The sequence below is a fragment of the Pseudorca crassidens genome, chromosome 2 (assembly GCF_039906515.1).
Source record: "Pseudorca crassidens isolate mPseCra1 chromosome 2, mPseCra1.hap1, whole genome shotgun sequence".
Taxonomy (NCBI): Eukaryota; Metazoa; Chordata; class Mammalia; order Artiodactyla; family Delphinidae; genus Pseudorca; species Pseudorca crassidens.
In genome coordinates this window covers 102884877-102898270 of record NC_090297.1, presented here as the reverse complement: position 1 = coordinate 102898270, position 13394 = coordinate 102884877, and the positions used below count along the sequence as shown (strand labels likewise).

Here is a 13394-nt window from a genome sequence, read left to right as displayed (position 1 = left end):
AAAGATTCCCTTCAGCCCTCTCTCTGACCAAAATCTGATATTCCCAGAAGACCCTGATGGCCCTGTAACCCTCTGAAATTATTATTTGCTCTTCCTCACTCCTCATAATCACTGGGCCCAGAGGTCAGGTAGGAGTCCTTTAGCTCAGCACTGCTGCTTTAAGATCAGTGGTTATCAACTGATGTGAATTTGTCCCCCAAGGATGTTTAGTAAAGTCTCAGGCATTTTTCCTTGCCACAGCTGGGGGCAGAGTGCCACTAGCATCTCTTGGGTAGAAGTCAGAAATGCTGCTTATGCTCAGTTCTGGCCAGCTTCCCACAATGAAGAATTATTCAGTGTGAAGTGTTAATAGCGCTGCTGTCGAGAAATCCCGTTCTAGACCATTATTCCGCCTCCTTTAAAAAAGGCCAGCCTTGAAGCTCAGGCCTTTATGCAAGCTGTTACCCCTACGTGGTTCAGCCGTCCACAGAGCCCCGAGTCATTCCCCCTTCTTCCTTGAAGATTTTAGCACCAAACTTGCTGCTACTCCAGTACTCCTCCTCATCAGTCTTAGAGTAATTCAATAGCCACGAAGACATCTTAACTCCATGACTCTAAGGTTCTTTTTTCCCTCACGCAGCAGTCAGTCATACCCTAGACCTCGATTCCAGCTGATCCCTCTGCATAAGCTCAATTTCAAGCATCCTGCAACCATGACCTCCCACCTTTCCAGCTCACCCACCTGACTCTACTAATTCTTCTACCTCCCTAGAATCCCCAGTGCAGTGACCACCTTCCCACTATTACCCTCCCCAGCCTCATGTCCTTTCCTTCATCCTCACTCAGTTTAGACTGTACAGAGCATCATCACACTCTTGCATGTAGTCTCTCCCTGTCCTTTTTGCTTGGCAAAACCCCAGATTAGCTCCAGATCTCCATCTAACCCAACTGAATGATCCTGGAGAAGAACACGAATGTATGATGACTAGTCTCCCTTTAAATCTATGACCACTGATCTTGATGGGCTCTTAGCATTGCCCGGTAGTCTGACATGTCTCTAGTCCATTTATTCTCCACTCTTCTAGACAATTGTTATTTCCTACTTTCTTCTCCTCAAATTGCAATTTGTACTGCACTTCCCCTCTCCACTTATGATCTTGCTTCCTATTTCACCAAGAAAACAGAAGAATTCAGAAGAGAATTTCCTGACCTTCCCACCATATCTACAAATCTACCTATATGCCTATCAAAAGCAAACTTTTATATGAGCTCTCATTCCATCTCTACAACCCAGGAACGTTGCTCCAGTAATTTCCCCCTCTACTGGATTGCTAATTTCAGAAAATAAACATGCTACAATATTCCCTATCTTAAAAAACAAATTTCCCTTGATTTTTATATGAGACTTCTAGGGCTGCCGTATAGAATACCACAGACTGGGTGGTTTGAACAACAGAAATTTCTTTTCTCACAGTTCTGGAGGCTGGAAGTCCAAGGTGCCAGCGGGGTTGGTTTCTCCTGAGGCCTCTCCCTGGCTTGCAGATGGCCACCTTCTCCTGTGTCATCACGTGGCCTTTTTTCTGCACATGCATCCCTGATGTCTCTCCTTCTTCTTATTGACACCAATCCTACTGAATTAGGGTTCACCCATATGATCTCATTTAACCTTAATTATCTCCTTAAAGGCCCTGTCTCCAAATACAGTCACATTGGGGGCTAGGACTTCAATCTATGAATTTGCAGGGAACACAGATCAGTCCATAAGAATTTTTTCATCTCCCTCTGAAAGCTGCTCCGTTTTTCTGCTTCCCTTTAAAAAGACCTCAAAAAAAAAATTGTTTGCTATCTCTACTTCCCCTCCTTGAATTCTCTCTTGGATCTAACCCAGTCTTTAATCCTCACCACTCCACTGAAACAGCTCTTGTAAAGGTCACCTGTAATATCCATGTTACGGAATCCAATGGTCAGTTCTTGATCTTTATCCTCTTTGACCTATCAACAGCATTTAACACAGGTGATCACTTTACCCTCCAAGAAAGATCTTCTTCACTTGATTTATCTGGCATCACTCTTCTTCTTTTTAAAAAAATTTATTTATTTATCTATTTATTTATTTATTATTTATTTATGGCTGCCTTGGGTCTTTGTTGCTGTGCACGGGCTTTCTCTAGTTGCGCTGAGCGGGTCTACTCTTTGTTGCAGTGTGCGGGCTTCTCATTGCGGCGGCTTCTCTTGTTGTGGTTGTGGAGCACAGGTTCTAGGCGCGTGGGCTTCAGTAGTTGTGGCACAAGGGGTCAGTAGTTGTGGCTCGCGGGATCTAGAGCACATGCTCAGTAGTTGTGGTGCACGGGCTTAGTTGCTCCGCGGCATGTGGGATCTTCCCAGACCAGGGATTGAACCCGTGTCCCCTGCACTGGCAGGCAGATTCTTATGCACTGCATCACCAGGGAAGTCCCGCATCACTCTCCTTAATCACTTTTCTCATTGACTTCCTTCCTCTGGTTCCTCATCTCTCCAGTCTCTACACATTTAAGAGCTCCAAGGATTAGTTCCTGCATTTTTATCTTCCCCCCCACTTCCTAGGTGATTTCATCCTCTCATGAGTTTAAGTACCTTTTATATACCGATGACTCCTAGATTTATCTCCAGCTCCAAACTCCATATGGTTATATCCAAGAGCTTACTTAACATCTCCACTTGGATGTATCATAGGCACCTCATCTTTAAGATGTCCAAAACAGAACTCTCAATTTCCAATTCTCACTGCCCAACGGACCACCAGCACCAAAGTGTTTCTCCTGCAGTCTTCTCCATCTCTTTGAAAGGAATGTCCAAATCCGCTCTTACAGGGGGTGGAGCCAGTCACCTTGGAAACATCCTTGACTCCCCTCTCAGGCATTACGTCCAATCCACTGGCAAATCCTATCTGCCATCCCTTCAAAATACATCTGCTGAGCACTGCTCTCTGCCTACACTGCTAACCACACCAGTCTGAGATACCATGATTTCTCACCTGGACTTTTGCAATGGTCTTCTAACTAGTCTCTCTGCTCTCACTCTCAACTGTCTACAGTCTGTTCTCCACCCAACAGTCCTTTTAAAATACATCAGATCGTGTCACTCGTCTTGACAACCTCCAAAGGCCTCCCATCTTACTCAGAACAGCCTTTACATCAGCATGTAAGACCCTGCAGGACCTGGATCCTTGCTCTTCTCTTTCCTACCCATCCCCCCACCCCCATCACTCTATTCCAGCCAAACTGGACTGCCTGGGGCCCCTCAAACTCTGTCTTGAAGCCTTTACAATCACTGCCCCTCCACCTGGAATGCCCTTCTCACGGATACCTACATGATTCACTCTCTCATTTTCCTCAGGTTTCTGCTCCTTTGTCAAACACCATCTTATTGGAGAGGTCCCTAACTACCCTGTATAAAACAGCAACTCCCCACCCCAAGACTCCGTATCATCCTTAGTCTGCTTCATCACCATCTAACATATATATATTCTATTTCTTTATTGTCTGTCCTCTTATCCTAGACTGTAAGGTCTATGAAGGCAGGGATTTGACATTTATTGACCACTATACTATCCCCATGGAAGACAGTTCCTGGCACATAGTAGAGGCTTAATCAATATTCTGTTGAATGAATAAAGATCTAATTGGTAGAATTTTTGGTTTGGATCTCCTTGGTATCTGTTTCTACAGGCCAGACTTCCCTTCCCTCAGACTGACATTTTTCCTTCAACCAAATACCACTTGGAAAAAAACCTCAGCCTTCTCTCAAAACTGTTGGATAAATTATATGCACCTTAGGGACCAGCCTTGAATTTTCCAATTACCTCAGACATCTAGGGAATTGCTTGCCATGAAGAAGCTTGTTGTTTTACATCATTTTGCCCCATGTGTCTTTTAATGAATCAGATTTCGGAACTGAGGATAAAAAGCTTATCATTTATTTCAGTTGGAAAAAGCTTTTGGTAATTGGATAACTCTACTGTAGCTGAAGTTCTATTGCAACAGAAAATATCTATAAGATACCTAGGTTCTGGTAAATGCCCTAGTCTTTAAGCAATATTAATGGTAACAGTTCCACTACAGGTATTTAAAGTTTGTGCGGGGGGTGGGCTGGGGGGGTGGGGTGGGGCTGGTATTTGATCTGTGCTACAGTGGAGTGTAAACCTAGATGAAAGACTTGGCAAAGCAAGACTGATCTGCAGAGCCCAATATTCCAAGGTGAGGACAAAAAGAAGTCTTAGGATTTAGGAACTGCCCCCAGCGTAACAAAGTGCTTCAGAAACCACCTTTGAGTTGTGAGCACTGAAGCATCAACAAGGTGCAGCAGCAGGACGTAAGCTATATCTCTGGTGTTACAGGGAGGAGAAAACGGGCCGCAAATTACAGCCTCCGTCCCCTGGGATGTTGTAACTGGATAAACACCTGGGCCGCCTTGGATAACAAACATACACACATACCTGCCAGCCCACCCATTCTCTAATCTCTAAAATGCAGCAGTCACTCAGCTTTACTCCAGAGGATGTATACCTATGTGTTAGGCTTTTCTCAATTAAGAGGTGGTTGGGTGAAGTGAATGCTAATTAAAAGCATAATATAGGAAGAGGTGTTTCACTCTTTGCCTTATTAGCTTCTACGTATTGATTTCAATTCCTTCAATACTTCCTCAGAGAAGTCCCCCTTAACTAGGTCAAATCCCTGTTCTAAGCCCTCCCAGCCACGCGGACACCCCCGCCACTGTAGCACTCATCACAATGGCCACTTCGCAGCCACACGTGATGATCTGATTAATGCCTGTCTCCCCTTCTAGGCTGGAAGCCTCAGGAGGACAGGGACTGTTTGGGGTTTTGCTTATCCTTACATTTTCAGTGCCCAGGAGTGCCCTGGCATGTTTAATATATGTTTTTAAATTAATGTATGAATAATTAAGCAGTAAAAGTATTCTTCCCATCCCTCCTTTCATATGTAATCTCTTCCTACACTCAGATTTAGCTAAGCATTCTGGTAAAAAGGACTCAAGCTAGCGAAGATATCATCTTCCCTGTTCCCTGCTAAGGGTTAGGCCGTTCTTTCATTTCCATCCCCGTCCCCTGGCTACTCACTCCAGTGGTACTTTGTACTATAACTGACACTAATTTCATTTTTACCTATGAAAACATTTTAATCGAGGTCATATGCCTACAAATTCTAAATTCTTATTGTAATTCTCTTTGTGCTTGAAGGAATGCCTTTTACTTCTTTCTGGCTTTCTCTAGGGCTAGATGCTACATAGCAAATAGCAGTACCATATCCCACTCTGTAAACCCAAATTCTCTCAAGGCATTATGGTAGATATCAAGATTTCAGAACACCAGAGGGGCCACACGGAGCACTGGCATTTCCATGACTATCTGTGCAGGATAATCTGGCCTCGTCTTTCAGCCCTGCAGAAGCTACTTCATTGCACAAGACAATCAGAGAGAGGAAAGAGCCCAGTATTTATACGTAGCCATTCCAGATCACATCCATGACTGCTAGAGGAAGGGGTCATGTCCCACAAAGACATCATTCTACCTACTGTGTTCATAATAATTGGATGGCAACAGGAGTCCTTGGTAAGGCTTTAAAGGGCCCAGGTTCCATCCAGCCATGGCACGCACGATGCCCTTTTTTGATTAACACTGACAAAGAGAAGTCAAACTATAAACCTTCCATGAAGGCAACTCTGTCACATAAGAAATACCTTGTAAACTGGGTGCTCAGCAATGTTGCACTTTGGTGACAGATGTTCACCATCTGGCTCTTTCAGCTGCACCCATGCTTCAATTTTATTCTCATATTCCGAGACCTGGTCCCACAGCAATAACACTAGCGTTCGGATGGCACTTCGTGGCTAACAAAGCATTTACTGTTCTCGCCTAAGTCTGCTGAGGTAGGCAGAGAGATGTAAAAAGAAAATCTGACCGTTACGGTGTCACATAAGGAAAGGCTGGTTGACACTGGCAGAATTCATAGGGCAGCACCTCAATTAGATCACTACATTGTGGGATGCTGCCCACTGCTAGAGGGTGCAGAGACCCACCTTGTCATGCCCTGACCTTAAGAAATGGACTCACGGTAACTAAAATGAACGTGAGCCTGAGACAGACACCAGAATGCTACGTATATTATAATTCATGAGACATTTCCACCCCAGGGCTAGGACTGAAGGATGCATGTCTGGTATGACAGTGGTTCCAATTTTTGCTGTATCCGCCTCACATCGATAGCATCTCCCTGTTACAGGAACACCTACCCAAGACAAGACTGAGTGGCTTTGCTAGCTTAGAATCAGAATGAGGAACACTAGAGAAACTATTTAAGATACGAGAAGGAATATCAGAGTAGATTACATTGGTCAGTGGGCTCTGAATATCTGAAGATTGTAGGTTATAATCCCTGCAACCATCTTCAGACTAAAAGCAAGAATACTTGAACCTCGAAGTTGACACTGCCTCTCTCCTAAACAGTACCTGGAAAGGACACTGACAGTGTTCACCTAACATGCCTTCTGACTGACATGACCCATCTGTCGATCTGGTCGCATGGGGTATGGTGTGTATGTGTGTTGCTAAATTGCCAGGGGAGCACAGTGAGCTGTATGCTAATCCTCACATCTTACAGATGGAAGAACTGAGGTGCCTGGGGAATCTGCAACTAGCTGAACACCAGACAGTCAGCAAACAGCAGAGGCAGGGTTTGTACGTTCTTGCTGGCCTGGGAGCCACTGCTTCTCAGGTGACACTCCCTTTGCCCTGGTGTGTTGATCCTACAGCGTAACTCCCGAAAGGTAATCTTACATCCTCCATTTCCCGATTTTCCCAGGGACTTCACTACAGCTGCCGAAGTTCTAAAAACAATGCCTACCACAAATGCGGAAACCAAAGTGTAGAGAAGTTAATGATTTTTTCAAGGCTACACCCCAGCTAAGGTGAACCTGGAAGTAGAGTTAAGTCAGAACTCTTCCTTCCAGGCCACCTGTCTTTGCCTCTGTGGGCCTTTAGACCATGTCCTCAGAGGGCACCTTTGCTTAAACAGGCCCCAGTGCCTCAGCCCATACTGTGACTGGCTTAACACAGGGCTTTGTCACCTAATCCTAACTCAAAGGAGGGCAACAGTTCTATCTAGGAAGAAATACAATTCTTTCTAGCAGAAATTAGCTGAGTAAGTGCCAACGGGAAGAAGGGAATCTGAATAGTTTCCCAAAGTAAGAAATTCTCAAGAGTTTGTATTAGTCAGGATACAAACTGCTATACAAACGAACACCCAAGTCTCATGGTTTTAAAAAAAATTATTTCTTGATCATGTCATAGTCCAATGTAGGTGAGCTAGGGTGAGAAGGGAGGCACACACAGGAAGCTTTGTTCCGATGTCGTTCAGGAACTGAGGCTTACCAGTCTGCCAAGGGGTCCGTGGCCAGCAGTAGGTTAAGAATCTCTGACCTAGTGGCTTCACAAGTCTCTAGGGCCCTGCAGTCATCCATCAGTTCCTTTGTATTCAGTGGGCCAACAAGAGAAGAAACAGCACAAAGAATCACTTGCAAGGTTTCAGAAAGGCAGATAAGAAATGACTTACATCACTTCTCTCCATATTCCACTGACTTAGAACTCAGTAATATGGACCCATGTAACTGCAGTGAAGACTAGGAAATGTAGTCTCTGGTGGCCAGGAGGAAAAGGAAATGGGGGTTAGTGAACACAAAGCATTATCTCTGCTACGCTGTCAAACACATGTTTATTGGATTATGCCAATGATAATACAAGTACTAAATGACACAATAATACTAAATGAAACAATGGTACTAAGTGCTACAAATACTGTAAATTTGTAAAAATACAAATACTAGAAAAATGACACAAAAATTAAAATTTATGACACAAATACCACATGATATGATAGCAATATAAAATAATACTAAATGATATGATACCAAATTCTAAATAATACGATGATACAAATACTAACCATCTACATATTAGGCAGAGAGCTGCTTCTGCTCAGCCCATAAAGAGATGGTTATATGAGCAGCCTCATTGGCAGGAGATGAAGAGATGGGATGGAGCCTGTGTTAGAAAAGGCAGTAACATTGGGTCCCCACCAGCTGAGAAGAGAAAAGCAACAGAGGGCTTTTTGAGCTTTTACTGAAGCTTAGGTACAACCCTCCCAGGGCTGTTTTCCAAATTCTCTAACTCTAAAGCATTTTCTCTTATCTGAAGTAATTTATTGGTTTCTATGTCACACATTAAATACGCTGATTGATTAACATGACTGGTTAACCAAGTGGTTAACATGGTAACGGATCCTCACTTTGAGGAGGGCTTGAAGGTGAAACCGAATGCCAACGAGAGCTCAAAGGACCAGGGTTAGGTCATTCTCCCCAGATCCTAATACAAACCAACAATGGCACTATTCTGAGCTCCATAAACAGGAAGTTAGATGCCAAAAAGGACTTTGAGATCGGCCAAGGTGAGCTTGGTGACAACTTCTCCAGTTCCTGATAGAATCTGTTTGGCCAAATCTCTCTTTTTTTCTTGGAGCTGCAAGATCTTCTCTTCCACTGTTCCCTCACAAACAAATCTGAAAAAGATAAGCAAATAATCAAAAACCCAAAGCAGCATATCTAATGACATATTCAAACGTCTATTTATGCTTCCGTTTTTTGGGTTTTTTTTTTGCGGTACGCGGGCCTCTCACTGTTGTGGCCTCTCCCGCTGCAGAGCACAGGCTCCGGACGCGCAGGCCCAGCGGCCATGGCTCACGGGCCCAGCCGCTCGGTGGCATGTGGGATCCTCCCGGACCAAGGCACGAACCCGTGTCCCCTGCATCGGCAGGCAGACTCTCAACCACTGCGCTACAAAGGAAGCCCTATGCTTTAGTTTTTAAATGAGATTTCTTCCTTTATTTTTTCTTAGGTTTGATTAAGAACTCTATGTTTAGCAGATCTAAACAACTTAGACTAAATATATATCCATTTAAAGTGATCTGACCTTGGACTTCCCTGGTGGCGCAGTGGTTAAGAATCTGCCTGCCCATGCAGGGGACACGGGTTCGACCCCTGGTCCAGGAAGATCCCACATGTCGCCGAGCAACTAAGCCCATGTGCCACAACTACTGAGCCTGCGCTCTAGAGTCCGTAAGCCACAACTACCCGCGTGCCTAGAGCCCATGCTCCGCAACAAGAGAAGCCACCGCAATGAGAAGGCCGCGCCCTGCGACAAAGAGTAGCCCCCGCTTGCCGCAACTAGAGAAAGCCTGCGTGCAGCAACGAAGACCCAACAGAGCCATAATAAATAAATAAAATAAAAATTTAAAAATAAAGTGATCTGACCTCAAATTGGCCTTTTCTTTCTTTCTGAAGCTGAGATAATTGAGAAGTGCCAAAATAAGCAAAAGATATCCTGATCCAAAAAAAAGTGTAGAGATCCAGCTTTTACACAAAACGCTCCATCCTGATAAGGTCAGAAGGCCTAAAGCTTATCAAGTTTCTGCCAGGAATATGTGTGCTGGTTTAAGTACAGAGTGTCTTATCTCTTGGCTAATTCACACTGAAAACAGGTTTTACAAACCAAGGAAATACCACTGTTGTCCTTTATTCACTCATTCAACAGGTGCTGATGAAGATTCCCTATATGCCATGCACTATGCTAGGTGTAGGAACAGAGATTTGAACATGGTCTTGCAGTCAAAGAGAACACAAAACAAAGACATGAAAATAAACAGCAACAATAATAATATGACCTGGAAAGCGCTATAACGGAAGTATGTCCAGCGTACAAAAGGAGTGAAAAGAAATCTGTCTGGGGTCTTCAGGGAAGGCTCCATTGACAACTTGACTCTTAGTGTGACTTGTAGGATGAGCAAGGGTTTGCCAGATAGAACAGTGGGGAGAGCATCCCAGGGAATGGGAACATGTGTAAAACCATGACTGAGTTTTGGAACACAGTCTGCTGCAGGGGTCGTAGAGTCTGGCCAGGGCAAAAGTCAAAAACTATGTTGTACTACAACAGCAGAAGCTCAAGAGGCTGGCGGGGGCTGGATCATGAGTGACTCTGCCTGTGATGCTAAGAAACTTGGTTTTGAAAGGAGGAAATGGCAGTGGGATGGGAAGAAAGGGATGGTTACAAGAAACACCTAGAAAATAAAATGAATGGATTTGGTTTGTGAAACGTGAGCAAGAAGGGGGAGTCTAGTTTTGGCTCCATGATTAGATAAACAGTGATTCTATTCACAAAGATGAGAAATTCAGAAGAATCAGTAGATATGAGGTAGCAGGGAGAAACAATCTCAGCTTGTGACATTGTGAGTCCCTGGAGCATGTAACAGTACTTGCTACATGGGGACTACTCAACAGGTATTCATTCGTTTTTTGAATTGAATGAGACAAATACATGAGTGAATGAATAATGGGTGTGGATGTGGACACTCAGATTCAGATATTTCGTGGGGATTTGGATATCTGGGCCTGAAGTTTAGGAAACCTTGGAACAGAGGGTATAGATTTTGGACTTACTGGAGTGGACAGGATTATTAAGAGAGGTGCATACAAAGTGAGCTGAGAAGAGAGCTAAAGACAAAACAACTGACATAATCACTGTACTTGGTGAATTTGGGAATTCATTGGTGTCCCTTAGCAAGAGTAGCTTCAATGGAGCGGCGGGGGTAAAAGCCAGTTTGTATAGGTTGAGGAATGAATGGGAAGTAAGTAAAGATAGACAAGGATTTCTAATTATTCAGAAAACTTAGCCATGAAAAGGAAGGAGAAAAAGAGGTCCATAACTAGACTGTATTGTACAATTAAGGCAGGTTCTGCTGTTGTTTTTAAAGAGAAGAGGGTCTCAAGGACAGGGGCATTCTACAAAATAACTGGCCTGTGCACTTCAAAAATGTCACTGTCATAAAACACAAAGAAAGATTGAGGTGTTGTTCCAGTTAAAGGGGACAAAAGAGTCATGACAATCAAATGCTACACAGGACCTAGAATTTTCTTTGGCTGGGAAGGACATCACTGGGACAAGTGGCAAAATTGAATAAGGTCCATAGATCAGATATGAGTATTGTATTACTGTTAACATCCTGGTTTTGATAACTTTATTATAGTTATGTAAGAGAATGTCATTTTTAGGAAATGCATATTTTACTATTTAGAGGTAAAGGAGCATCATGTCTGCAACTTACTGTCAAATGGTCCAGAAAAAATCTTACACACACACACACACACACACACACACACACACACACGTGTCACAGTGCACAGGGATGTTTTGGTATTATTCTTGCAATCAAGAACTTTGGGGTATTCTTGTAAGAATTCTTACATTCTTCTCTATATGTCTGGAATTATGTCAAAATAAAAGTTAAAAGAAAAAGAGAGAGAGAGAGAGGAAGAGAGGGAGGAGGGAGGAGAGTCCTTTCATGGGCGGCCTTGACTGCATTAAGGCTCAGCATTGTTCATAAGCTTTTCTTCTTCTGCAGGACCAACTCCAAGGTTATCCACAAATTGCTTGTGTTCCCTTCCTGACTGTGAGTACCAAAAAGGATGTGCCCCACAAGCACCATTAGTACAGTGATCATCAAATACTTTACACATTCTATTAAAACATTACCCGAGAAAAATTTTCATGAAAGCAGACCTTTGTCCTGGAGACCTTTACTTACTTACCTGTGTATGACAACATCTTTCTGCTGCCCTACTCGGTAAATTCGGTCACAAGCTTGATCTTCAAGTGACGGATTCCTGTTAGAAGACAAGTAAAGCTTAAAGGTAATGACATCCTAGACCAGGGGTGGGCAAATCCCATGGGCCAAATGCAGCCCACAGTCTGTTTCTGTATGGCTCTTGTGTTTAAAATGGTTGTTACATTTTTAAAGGTTTGCAAAACAAAACAAAACAAAAAAACCTACAACAAAGAATATGCAACAGAGACCTATGTAGCTGGAAAAGCCTAAAATATTTACTATCTGGCCTAAAATACTTATAGAAAAAATTTGTAGGTCTCTGTTCTAGTCTATGTGGGACTCAGAAAGCCCCAGATGTCTTCTTGCCCTCTCATGAGAAACCGGGATCAGATTGCTAATAGGAACTCTTAGCACCACCATCAGTTGGAAACTCTTAAGTAACAGAGGTTAAACCAATGCTCAAATCCTGTCACTAACTAGTCGAGTGACTTTGGGCAAGTCATCTAACCACAACCCTCCAGACTTCAGATGGCTACTTGGAAACCGGCGGGCTGGCAAATCATCTCTAATGCCTTTTTCAACTTTAATATTCTAGATTCAACTAAGGAGACTTAATTTGTTTCATTCTTTCTAGGTTCTCATTATCAATTCCAAACTAGTTTCTCATCTTACCTCTTTAAAATCTTGGAAAACATTGCTCAATTCAGAAACCAGCATGATCCCCATTCTGCTTTCCTCACTCACGAGTATAGGGGAGTCCCAAGTAAGACCTAACCACGTTCTCCAGGAAGATAATAACAGGTTGGCCTGTTTGTACCCATCTGGGCTGCCTGGAGAATTAACAAATGACAATCTCTGGCACCAGTGCCTGGTGCAGCGATCCCTGACTGGCATCACTGAAAACTCAAAACAGGGACAAATTATGACGCTTTCTCCTAGCAATACATGAGTCATTCACTTCGTTTCTAGGAAGGATGCTGCCATACTCCCGGTGTTGACACTATGTGCAGTGAGTCCAAGGCTATGTGTTAAGTGTGTGTCTAACATAATTAAAAAATTCCTTTGCCTTTTCCCTTTGGAGTAACAGTTCTCCCTCTTCACCAAGGCTGAGATTTCCTTGGACGTCAACAAGTATGTCTGAAATACGGTGTTTTGAAGAGATAAAACTCTTCATTGAGTGAAGCAGCTCTTGGCCATAAGGAAAAGCACCCCCTACTCCGCTCTCAGTTTCCATGGAAACAGATGTTAGATTAACAATAAATAGTGAACAGACTATTTTAAATAGTCATTTGAAGCCTTGCTTGCTCAGGAATTCAGGGCCAGCAACTAACCCTACACCAATTTTTTTTCTCTCTCCTTTTTTTAAGTTATTTATTACTTTATTTATTCTGGGCTGTGTTGGGTCTTCGCTGCTGTGCGTGGGCTTTCTCTCTAGTTGCGGCGAGAGGGGACTACTCTTTGTTGCGGTGCGCGGGCTTCTCGTTGCAGGGGCTTCTCCGGTTGCGGAGCACGGACTCCAGGCACGCAGGCTTCAGTAGTTGCGGCAGATGGGCTCAAGTAGTTGTGGCTCACGGGCTCTAGAGCGCAGGCTCAGTAGTTGTGGCACACGGCCTTAGTTGCTGGCATGTGGGATCTTCCCGGACCAGGGATCGAACTTGTGTCCCCTGCATTGGCAGGCGGATTCTTAACCACTGGGCCACCAGGAAA

The 13394-nt window shown here is 43.7% G+C and overlaps 1 protein-coding gene across 7 annotated transcripts in view; it reads right to left on the bottom strand.

Annotated features, from left to right (window-relative positions):
• Positions 1 to 13394, bottom strand: part of TTF2 (transcription termination factor 2) — a 57182-nt gene that overhangs the window by 6771 nt on the left and 37017 nt on the right. For 3 of the 7 annotated variants that reach the window (XR_010941022.1, XR_010941021.1, XR_010941023.1), the window contains exons 22-24: positions 11671 to 11745; positions 7977 to 8588; positions 7406 to 7500 (exon numbers count right to left, since the gene is read on the bottom strand). Coding sequence is in view for 2 of the 7 variants with exons in the window: in XM_067727414.1 (XP_067583515.1) it covers positions 8444 to 8588; positions 11671 to 11745 (220 nt within the window). In the remaining 5 variants the exon portion in view is untranslated. Of the gene's footprint in view, positions 1 to 7405; positions 7501 to 7586; positions 7670 to 7726; positions 8589 to 11670; positions 11746 to 13394 lie in introns of those variants that run through there. The other 4 variants (XR_010941024.1, XM_067727414.1, XM_067727412.1 and 1 more) reach the window with 4 other exon arrangements.